Raw genomic sequence first — 12,200 nt, 5'->3', positions numbered from 1 at the left:
AGGCCTACTGCAACGAAGATTTCACATCTCAAAACCTACATTTTCTTTTATTTTCCTGAAATAAATAACCTTATTGAGAAAGGAAAATGTATTGAGAAGAAAAGACAACAGACGGGCCAATTCTCAGATTAATTAACTGAGAAATCCGGTGAGTTTTCACATAGATCTCCATTTCTCGAGGTCATATACTGTCAAGGCTACTGTGTTCCAGAAATGGAAGTACCAGTGTGTACCTAAGTCGGTACAAATGCTTGTAGCTGGGGCAGTACCCTTTTGAAGAAGAATAATGTACCCCTGAATGCAGGTACTGTTTGGTACCCTAGCCATCTGTACCCATCAAGGTACACTTGTGTACCTGCAATGACAAAAATGTACCTGTATATTACAGCATAGCACCCTTAAAAGGTACTAATCTGTACTTTAAGGGTACAACCCCAAATTTAAGGTGGTATTGAAATTTATTCACAACCAATAAGTAAGTTTAAATGTTTATTCTGAGAGAAAAATCACTTTGTGATATTACACACAATACTCCACATGTATACAGGTATTAAAGGTTAACATGTTGATATTAAAAGCACATTCATATCAACATATCAAAGTATCTTACATTAATATATGCATATTCATGTAAAACATGTAACTCTTTATATAAGTGTAAATATAAAACAGTTTGATCTCCAGTATTTTGCTTCCACATTGTGTTTATATGCAGAGGGAAACAATTATTAACTTGCACAACAGGTGGTCAACACTAATAACCTTGATCTATATAATACCAATATTCTTGTTAGTAATCATGTCACACACACAAAAAACCTGGCATGCTTTTAAGTTCATGTTAATACTCACGAATGAGATGAAAATACAGTATCTGCTTACCTTCAGCATTACAAATGCATTAAAATGTTACAAGAGAAAAGCTCCCAACACCATCACATCTTGTGCTTGTGATGCAATGAGTCACAGTGACATTATTGAGTAGTATCTCAGAAAACAATGTGAAAGCCTAAGGAAATATTAGCAAGCCTGTAAACGTACAAGATAATGTTACAATGTTCATAACATCACAAATAAATACGTAAATAAATAAATAAATCTGAAGACACATTCCAATCCTTCCAATTGGGTAGAATGAGGTGTGCCATTAAAAAGCCTCAAAAGAGTCTCAAAAGGCACCAAAGTTCAATATCAAAAACTAGCAGAAATCCTATTCTTCAGGAGAGGGTGCTAAATAAAGGTCAGCAGTGGAAGCAGCGGTTTCCCTCCTCTTCAACTTCCATTATCCACTTCGGCTTAGACTGGAACCTTGATCTACAGAACGTTGACATATTTTCAAAAGCAGTGCATCCTCACCAGTGACAGCAGGGGTTGTACATCTGTTGGACGCAAAATGCAAAGACAAACCTCAGAATTAGACATTTTCAACCACACAAATAAATAGCCTCAGACAGATTGTGTAAAATATTTAACACATGTACGCAACTATGTCAATCCGCTCACCTGGCATAGATCATCGCTGAGTCATTGCAAGTTCCGTGGACTGTCTGACTCTCCCAAACTTCTCCTTACTCCTTTTCACCTTATATTCATAAATGAAAGCTGCCCGCTCCGCTATGCATTTAAGAGAGAAATGGCATGCAATAGAATAATATAATTAAACAAAATGACACAATGAAACAACACAAGATGACCCTAAGCAATAATTTCCCCCAAAAAAAAAACTAATCTGAAAATGGTCTGTATTATTATCATGTGTTTTTAACATCAATGAGAAAAATACTATCAATACATTAATAAAAACGAGTAAGTTGGGTTACTTACAGCCATTAGATCCTTCAGTAAAGGCAGAGCCATAGTTTTCTCTATCACTCTGAGTAAAGGTATCCACATGCCAACATTCTGCCTTGGTGGTTATCTGTGAGAGGGATCAACGTTAGAACATTCATAAGGACACCAATTTTCGTTGTGATTGAAGAATGTACTTCCTTAAATACAGGGAGCATAAGTATTTGACCCCTGTTAAATCTATGCATCATCACATACCCTTCACCATAGCTAGAGATTGACATGGGGTACCTCTCATTTGGTGTTTTATACACCCTCCTTTCCTTCATCGATCCTCATCCTCACTGATCTAGATAAAGAATGATGGGGCAGCAACAATGGGATAGTCTATCCAGTGTTAGTTAGATCAGTGGGAACGCCCCTCGAGGACCGAGCATCGAGGATCGAGGAGAGTGTTTAAGAGCCACCCATGGTGTTTTTTCCAGTTAGCCTGTTTGATTTGCATTGAGCTCAATGAGCATCAAACAGGCTAATAGGCTAATTGGATACCACTCTATCTATGGTGAAGGGTATGTGATGATGTGGGGATATTTTAATTCCAAAGGCCAAGGGAACTTTATCAGGATGCATAGTATCCTGGATCCATGAAACAGCTGGCCTTAAAAAATAAAAACATAATAAAAAATCCTCCTGCTCCTATATGGGAATTTAACATATAGGGATCAAATACTGGAAGAACATTTATTTATTTACGATACATTCTTCAATCACAAAGAAAATTGGAAGTATTAGTCTCAGCAATTCCTTTTGCTTTATATCTCCTGAATAAAACATGATAGAAATGATCATATCTACCCCTGCTTCATTGTCAATGATTACAGGTATACCATCATTTTTTCCCTGGTGGCCATTTTCCTTTTCCTCATGTATTGTGCGTCATATCTTAGGAAATGTTGTCTAGTCTAGATATTTCTGGAAAACTGAAAACAACAAAACCAAAATCATGCATGGAATTTATCTGGGAATACTGAATGTAGGGGTGAGCTACCTCTCTGCTGTGTTTCATTTTGTCCTTGGTTAAAATATAATGTATACGTGGTAGTTTGCAGAGATGCAAAGTAGGCTAAATAAATAGAAATACTAGTACTTAAGTATGAATGCAGAGTGCCTGTACTTGAGCTTTTTTTACTTTTATTTTTACTTCACGTAATTTTTTTAATTAAATAGGTCTATACTTTTCAATAGCAGCAAGTATAAAGTAGGCTAAAATAGTGTGCAAATGAAAACAAGTGACCCTAAGATTTTCAGACCTGTCACTACAGCAATGAATTAAGATATAGTGACAGTGTTAAGGCCCAGCAAATATAGCTAAGACATAGCACAAGTCCTAAAGTCCTATGTAGGCTGGTGTAAGGAGCTGAATATTTTTTTTGTGTATTATTATATTATAATGTGATATTGTGGATTTGCATACATTTTGGATGGATTGTTTATGTATTATTTTTTATTACTTAGGTTATATACACTGATCAGCTACAACACTATGACCAAGGTGACGTGAATAACACTGATGTTGTTATTATGGCACCTGTCAATGGATGAGATGTATCAGGCAGCAAGTGCATATTCTGCCCTCAATGTTGATGTATAGAAGTGGGGAAAATGGGCAGGTGAAAGGATTTGAGGAACTTTGACACTAGCCAAATTGTGATGGCTATGTGACTGGGCCAGAGCATCTCCAAACTGCAGCTCTTGTGGGGGTGTTCCCGTTATGCAGAGATCAGTGCCTATATCAAAGGTTGTCCAAAGAAGGAAAAACACTGAATAGATGATAGGGTCATGGGTGGCAAAGGCTCAATGATTCATGTGGGGAGTGAAGGTTGGCCAATGAACACACAGTGCAACACCTGGGCAACAAATGGCGCAGGCTGCACTAAGAAGGCAAGCTGGCAGAGATACTGTAGTATGATGCTTTGGACAATGTTCTGCTGAGAAACATTCGGTTCTGCCTTTCATAGATGTTCCATTGACACGTACCACTTATCTAAGTATTGTTGCAGGAAACAAGATGGACATGGACAGCAAATGTGGTTTGAGGAAGGAACATATTCATCAAATAAATATACAGTTTACAGAAACATCTACTGCACAACCTTGGACACATCATCAGTGTTGTATCCAGGAGTCACTGGGTGTTTCGGATCTTGCAACAGACACCCTCGTCCTGGCGACCCGACCGAGGCTGATCAGACCCCGCCCAGACTTCGTTGTCTGATGAGCAAATCGGGTGATCAAAGATTTCCTTTTCACATTATCACTGAATTAATCGTTAAGCCAAACTATTGGTCTGAACAGTTCATTAATTATGTTATATATGGGGTCATTGACCATGAATACATGGGGGTAGACATCACCTCTTCTGATGTCTCATGTTTGGCTCAAGAGATGTGACACAAAGTAGGCTATGGTGAAAAGCAAAATGGCTGCCACGGCCACCAGGAGGGATGCATGATGTTGTTTATGCTATCATAGTATAAGCCTTGATCATCAAAACATAGAGGTAGACATAATCCTATCTGTGCTATCATGTTTCGTTCATTGAGAACAAAATGTCATTGCTGAGACAAATACTGAGACTAATATTGCTCTTTATAATATTATTTACCATCTATTCTACTATCTACTGTATCTATCTATCTATCTGTCTATATACGCATAATAGCATTAGGCCTAAAGGTGAAAAAAGAAGTCACATTTGCAGGTGATTAGAATGTTGCCAATTAAAGGTTCCATAATGAACTCAAACTACCCAGAGCCATGCTCTGAAACTACCCGTTTGAATGGCAGTCAATGTAAGTATAGATCTTCACAGTAGAATTCTGGAATGACTTGTAAAAATATTTTACTCCTCAAAGATGTTTATATTGTACAGCAAATATCTAGCCCCAGAGGTCAGATCTGAAATCCACGTCTGAAATTAAACCTTAGGGGGTGAAGATTATATGGTGAAACTTTCATGCTTTAGTCATAAAATGCACAATATCTCATTATGTGAGCTTAACCGCTCCACTATATGTTAAATTAGATAGATAGATACTTCATTGATCCCCAAGGGGAAAATTCAGTTCAGTTATGGTGAATTGCCCTAATGTGGGACACTGCCTAATGTGGGACACCAATCAGTGGATGTATTTCTTCCCCAATGAAAGTCAGTGAAAGCCAAAACTGGAGATTCCTGTGATCAAAACGGAATGTGGATTTGAAGGAGAACTATGCTGTGAATTGTTTACCTTAACTTAACATCTTCATAGCCTCTGGAATGCTTATTAGTTTTTCTGGGTTGTTGTAACTTTGGGGCGGCGAGCCACTGGACTCACAGCCTTACAGCCTCGCAATTAACAAATTGCTTTATTGCACTGTACACATACACGCCAGGCACCGGCTGGAACGATAGCTATGGAGTTTCTCAGACATTCGTCAGGGCAAAGCCAGCGTAAAGAAGCAGAAAGTGAGTAAACCGTTGTTGGAGGATCAGGGAAAGACGTCAGGCTGACCAATTGAGGAGTGTCATAGGCTAGATACGCTGAAGCTATCCACCTTATTCCTGGCTCCCATGATTCCTTGTGTGAAAAAGGGGCGCGCCTTCCGGTTAGTTTACGACATTACAGCCTGCATTTTCCAGTGAGTTACGCCTCCGAACTAGCCTGGCAAGCCAAACTACACAGAAATGTATAGTCTGGGGTCGGACCATTCACAGAGCTGAAGCCTGCGCATTTGTGACCAATCGTAGCCGGTCGGCAAAACGGCTAATACATCCTTCTTTAAAACGAATGACTTGAGTGCTTCTTTCTGCTCAATCTTCAAAGAAAAGCCCAAGTCTAACTCTTCCAAAGCCGATTCAAACGAGTGCGCTTCGTTAGCCTCATCAATCTTTTGTTTTTCTCTATGGTTGTGCAACACATCTCACACCCAACTCGTCGAACGAGGACGCATGGTCCAGCCCCTTGGCGTCAATATCGGAAGCTGAAGGTGAGCTAAGGCGGGCTCAAGGACTCCGTACACAGATAGAGCGTTCTGATTGGCTAGGCTGGCCTGGAGCCTAGCGCAGGCTTGGCCTCAACCAGGGGGTCATGATTTGACTGATTAGCTTTGCCGATTAGCAAGGCACTTCCTCGTCGCCATTTTCCAGAAATGCATCATGTCCGGTGCAATTTCTCCCGATTTCTCCTCATGCTGATTGGTGACTGTTCCACTCTCAGCTCATGCACAAGCTTAGTGTGGGCACGAGCTCTCCTTCTGTACCTTACTTCAATCAGTAACCTGGCACTTAAGTATTGGCTAAGTAAAAAGGCACCGGAAACAAGCCCCTTGAAACGCCATGTTGAAGCCTGAAAAAATCTTTCAATTTTGGCACTTTTCTTCTTTCTTCAGCGGTGTTACAATTTACATTTAGAAAATAGTGATGATACTCAGATCCAGATGCCACACACAGAGCATGGCACAACACTGACATGTCAGAAGTGTTTTGCTTTTTATGACTCCTTTGTCAAACTAAGCCCAGCACAAATCGAGAGGTTGACAGAAGAGACAAAGTTGCAGGGGGAATCTCAGCTGTGGCATGATGCAAGGAAGCTGCGCCTGACGGCCAGTAGCTAAAAGACTGCCTAAAAGAAGCTCCACAAACCCTCAGAAATGTCTGGCTGGTCACTTGTATCCATTTACAGGCAATACAGCAACGAGACATGGCAGAGATAATGAGGAAATAGCAATAGCACTTGGAGGAGAGGAGGGGCTTGGTTGTCTGTTCTGACCAACCATGGTTTGGAGCCAGCCCGGATGGAATTTTAGACAACACACAGCTCCTTGAAATTAAATGTCCTCTAAAGATGTCGATAAGAGGGTTTCTCGGTCGACCTAACTGTGACATTCAATGCTTGAGCGATGGACAATACCACATTCACCCCAATGGGCAAAATGGATACTATACAGGTGGGGTTACCCTGACTTGATTTGACTAGATTTAAATGAACATGATTGTGAACTTGTACGTGTTAACCTCCACAGCAAAGTAAACCTTTTAATATATATTTTCTAGGTTCAGCTGACAATGATGTGAGCTTGTGATCTGGACATCAACTGAGCACCCGGAGCTGGAGGTCCCTATGATGAAGACTACACCAAGACACAAATGTGCCACCTCAAAAACGTTTACTTTACGCACATGCTCCCGAGATTAGCAGATGATTTTCTGACAAAAACACTGAAACTCTGCAAAAGCTATTTTGATCTTGTAAATGTACAAGGAGCAAATATGTTTTAGTGTCAAGAAATTATACACAGAAGCGCAAATTGCTTTTAATATTTATTATACATATTTACATATGTATCGTACATATTTATCATACATATGCACATTTACAGTACATTTTGAACTACTTATTTGTTGCATTTACAGCAAATATTTGTATTTGCAAAGTTGTTTTTAAAAACAATTGCATAGCCTACTTTACAACATTGACAGTGTAAATATTACATTTTGATATTAAATTGACAGTATTTACAAGAGGCCTATTAAATCTCATTGAATGTACTGACAATTAATTCACCTCTTAAATTTACAAGGCCATGCAGCACACATTTGTAGGATTTTGTCTAGCTTTGGGGCCAAATTGATTTGAACCTTTTGAGAGAGCACCCTGTACACCTTCAGTCCCCTAATAGCTCGCTCATGAATGCAGGCATGAGCAATGCGCCAGGTGTGAGTGACCCGCTCATTGGTGAGCTGGCTTCCCTTGTGGGTAAATGATGGTATCGTTAAGTTCACTCTACGCTCCTCCAGTAAGTCTCTCACTGTGAAGCCTCGGTCACCCATCACTTCATCCCCAGCGCGCAAGTAGTCTAAAAACCCAGAATTCTGAGTAATGAAGCGGTCACTACATTTACCACAATAAGCATCTGAGATAGACATAATGATTCCAGAGGGAGAAATGGCAACCAAATATTTCACAGTGTTGTTGGCATAATAGTGACTGTATGACTCACTTACAGTCTAGATTTTTTGGCTTCTGTAAGATTGTGTCTGAACAGTCAATTACGCAAGTTGTGTTTGGAGAAGTTGTCTTTAAAAGCCTGTGGCAAGGTTACCTTTATGGTGTCGCGGGGTAACCATGGAACAAGGTCTTTTGTGTGCTCTGCCATGATGTCAATCCACATTGTGATGATTTTGCTTATTCGGCCTTGTGATATTTTAAATCGTCGCGCTAAGTCTACCATAACAAAGTTTTGCCTTAAAGGGATATTCCGCCATTTTTGGAAATACGCTCATTTTCCACCTCCCCTCGAGCAAAACAATCGATATTTACCTTGTTCCCGTTCATCCAGCCATTCTGTGAGTCTGGCGATACAACTTTTAGCTTCAGCCTAGCATAGATCATTGAATCGGATTAGACCATTAGCTTCTCGCCTGCTAGCTTCATGTTTATGTTTATGGTAATTTTCCCATTTAAAACGTGTCTCCTCTCAAGTTAGAAAGTGCAATAAGACCAACTGAAAATGAAACCTGGCGTTTTTCTAGGCTGATTTGACATGGAACTACACTCTCATCTGGCGTAATAGTCAAGGCAACTTGCAAACTACTGGCACTACTACTGCTTGTTGTCTATGGGGACTATTTTCAGATGCTGCGTACGATATCACTGCGCCTATGGTACATTTGCAAGTTGCCCTGATTATTACGCCAGATGAGAGTGTAGTTCCGTCAGTAATTAGGATCTTTGGTTACACCATAGACCTAAAAGAAATGGACAAACAGACTTCGTTGTTCTCAATGGGAGGGGGCTGAAACAAAAATCAGTTTACTTTCCATCGTACTGCGCAGACTATACTCATTTCGTGACGTTAGCCATCCTGTACATTGCTGTAACTCGTCTGATAGATGGGATTTTCCGAACAACTGTCAATCCATTATTAACGTGTGGATAACCTGTCGAATGTTAGCTTCCCTCCAACCGACATGCTAACTATACTTCTTTACGGGAAAGCGACGTTATATACGGGGAATACGTGAATTAGTTTTGCCTTCGATACCCTATATAGAATATACAGAAGCTATAAGGGCGCCGAATGGCACATGTTACATGAAGTTATGGGATCGCAAAAAAATCTGCAATCTATGGCCGTCCATGGGAGTTAGCAGAGTGCTGATCACCAGCTCATTTCGTGTTTCTACTTCCGGGAATATGCCTGCCCCCTTGGGTTACACCAGAGAGGGTTAAAGCGGAGCGAGAGGCGCAAACGTTCCATCATTTCCGCGTTCTGTCTTCACAAGGGGGAGGGGGGCTAAATCCCCCTTTAAGCAGACCTGCTAACATTCGAAATGCACTGCTTGTGTGGGTTGCCGATCTGACAGAGATCGATATCCCACTATGACGTCTTTGCAACACGCCCCTTTAAGCAGACCGGAACTCTTCGAATTTTGCTTCCATAGAGATGCATTACGTTGCTCTATCTTGTCAATAATTAAGGATCTTTGGTTACACTCTCGCTCTGTGCAAGACTCTACTTCCGTTCTACTTCCGCTCTCTCAAGTGTGCGCTCCACTCCTTCCGGCAAGATGGCGCTGTTTTACAGGTGTCTTCAAGACCTGCCAAAGCTGACCATATCAGACGTCCACAGACTCGTCCGTAATGGATTGCCTGCCCCTCGGAGTAAACGGGAAAAGGGGTACAAGATCCCTGTCAAGTTTTATTGACAACTATGAAGGTGAGTTTGAATTTGTTAGCTCTAAATTCATTTACATTGTGCTATCGCTAACTAGCTAGCAGTAGCCAGACTCGTAGTTAGATATCTCCGCCTAATCGCCTGCTAGCTGTGCAGTGTGAAAGCGGTGTATGTATTATATGTAGACAGTATTTAGGTCAGTTGTACTATAGAAATGTCAGATTTGTAGAAGTATCAATTGCTTTTGAAGTTTTTTAGTTGAGGTACAACCTAAACAAAAAACGCCCGTATGAGGATTAGCAAACTAGGATTAGTATGATATTTTCAGTGGTGACCCCGATCAAGATTTGTAGTGGCCGCGATCAAAACTATTTACCACCCCTGTCCCTGCATCATGTTGTTTGACCGACTGTACCGCATTGAAAAAAGGCCAGTGTGTTTTTTCTAATATTATTTGAATGATGTTTAATTCCCACAGTGTCAAACAAAGACCCTGCAGGGAGGGTTACTGTCAGGGCTGGAGCACGAGAAGCCTCACGACCTCAGAGTAGGGTGCAAACGTGTTTAACCAGTCCAGTTCAAGATCAGTTCAGTTCAGTTATCAGTTCAAATCAGATTCTGGAGTATTCGTGTTGCTATAGTTGGTGATGTTGTTGTAGCAGGCCAGTCCTGTGCTCTTCTGGGCCGAGGTGCAACCATCGCACACCGGACCCTCCACCCCCTTCAAACATTTCTGCACAACCACTACAAGCACCAACACCCTAAAAGGAACTATTCTTTCATGGACACTCCAGAAACTGGTTATTACTGCTCCCGTTCTTTGGAGCATAAGTTTAAGTAAGCCTATTCATGGAGGGACCATTAGTCAGTTTGAGGTAAGAGCTGATTTTGTACCCTCAGTCTAGCTATACCTGTTCAATTATGTACTGCTCCCGTTCTTTGGAGCATAAGTTTAAGTAAACCTATTCATGATGGGAACATTAGTCAGTGAGGTAAGACCTGACTTTGTACCCTCAGTCTAGGTTATACTAATCTGTTCAACGTTTTACTAACACTGTTGTTCTAAATGTATCATAATACCAATAAAATCGTATACGACATTGGTGAGACAGGCTTATTTGTTCTGGCTGTTCGTGTAACCTTGTTTCCTTGAAAGATTAGCCTGATATCACTTCTCTCCTTTAGTGTTTTTTATATATATATATATATATATATATATAATAGTATCACAGTTATCATGTAATATAATGACTTAGTCTAATTGTAATACTAAAATTGTTTTTTATTCATAGATTACTTTTGAGGGCAGCTCACCCACTGAAATTGCTGTGGCTGAGTGCTCCTGTGTGGCTGGAACTGCTCTCTGTAACCACAGTGTTGCACTACTGTACCAGACTACGAAGTACTCTACACTTCAACTGAAAGCAGTACCGCCTGTCCTGAGCTGCACAGAAACTGAGCAGCGATGGCATGAACCACGAAGACTGGTAAGTACAACATATTGTATTACAGTTAGCTAAGGTAGCTCTGCCAATCACATTAAGAGGGGAATGGAGAAACTTGTCCAGTGTCTGGTGAAGCCTGTCTGGTGTATTTGTGTGATTAGTTTGTGATGTTATGTTGGCTAACCAACTTCTATCCTTAAGTCTTTATTTGTTGTTTGTTTATTTGTTTGTTTACTGTGATAGGGTGTGAAACCAGGCAGAGTGGGTAACATGGTCTTCATCTCAACAAAGCCCAAGTCAAGACAGTACACAGCTGCTGATGGTGTAAGGTAATATTCACTGTCAAGTAATAATGTATTTTGCAGTCATTGTCATATTGTTTTTGTTTTGAGAGTTATTTTTTTTTTCTAATTATGACATAACTGTTTTCAAAGGAGCAAGCGCTACAAAGCAGTGTGGGGCGACTTGCCAGACCCAGATGTCCTGAAGGTCGACGAGGCATACCAGGACTTCACGGCAGACCTTGCTCCGCTAATTACCACACTCTGCATTAGTAGTGATGTCCCCCTCATCGATTCAGCCTTTGGGACCGTTCAAGAAGGCAGCCCTATTTCATACCAGCACCCAGTGCCAGTGAGTAGGGTAATCATCCACCACCCAGACGCACCCCCTCAACCACCCCTGCCGTTAGATGGTCACAGGCTAGACCCAACCACATGTTCCTTTGTGTGCACTCACCAGCAACACCTAAATGTAATGTCGCTTAACATCACTTTCGACATGGCAAGATCCATCGAGATGGCCACAAGAGAGCAGAGTGGCAGCGCAGAGTGGCACAACCTGAGAAAGATGAGGCTCACCTCCTCCAGATTCCGGGAGGTGTGCCATGTCCGAGATCACAGCTCTGCAGAGAACCTTGCAGAACGCATCCGCAAAGGTGGGGTCCAGACAGCCTTGATGAAGAGGGGGCTGGCATTGGAGCCAGTTGCTATTCAAGAGTATGCACATAAAAAATGTCAACTACTGGCCATCAGGATTTGTCATCCATCCTGATGTTCCCTGGCTTGGATCCTCTCCAGATGGTCTCGTTTTTGACCCGACGGAGGCCCCGCCATTCGGGCTGGTCGAGGTGAAGTGCCCCAACATCAAAAGTTACGTGGACTGCGGATACCTGCACATGCAGAGTGGCACCTTGCGCCTGAAGCCAGGCCACAGCTACTATTGGCAGGTGCAAGGCCAGCTGCTTAT

General features: G+C 41.4%; 1 protein-coding gene and 1 long non-coding RNA gene across 2 annotated transcripts; one reads left to right on the top strand and one right to left on the bottom strand.

Annotated features, from left to right (window-relative positions):
• Nucleotides 1-1,348: 1,348 nt before the first annotated feature.
• On the bottom strand, nucleotides 1,349-1,884 carry LOC134069037 (uncharacterized). The gene is made up of 3 exons (XR_009936753.1): nucleotides 1,825-1,884; nucleotides 1,504-1,614; nucleotides 1,349-1,379 (listed from the first exon to the last, which is right to left on the bottom strand). It is a non-coding gene; the product is annotated as an uncharacterized LOC134069037 (long non-coding RNA).
• A 7,659-nt stretch (nucleotides 1,885-9,543) lies between these two features.
• On the top strand, nucleotides 9,544-12,200 carry LOC134068640 (uncharacterized). Its single transcript, XM_062524326.1, has 5 exons — nucleotides 9,544-9,549; nucleotides 9,986-10,054; nucleotides 10,800-10,994; nucleotides 11,196-11,281; nucleotides 11,387-12,200. The coding sequence occupies exons 1-5, from the start codon at nucleotides 9,544-9,546 to the stop codon at nucleotides 12,003-12,005; spliced, it is 975 nt and encodes a 324-aa protein (XP_062380310.1). The 3' UTR covers nucleotides 12,006-12,200.

This window comes from Sardina pilchardus, chromosome 21 (assembly GCF_963854185.1).
Source record: "Sardina pilchardus chromosome 21, fSarPil1.1, whole genome shotgun sequence".
Taxonomy (NCBI): Eukaryota; Metazoa; Chordata; class Actinopteri; order Clupeiformes; family Clupeidae; genus Sardina; species Sardina pilchardus.
Note: the sequence above shows the minus strand (reverse complement) of the source record. Positions and strands in the feature narration are given on the sequence as shown.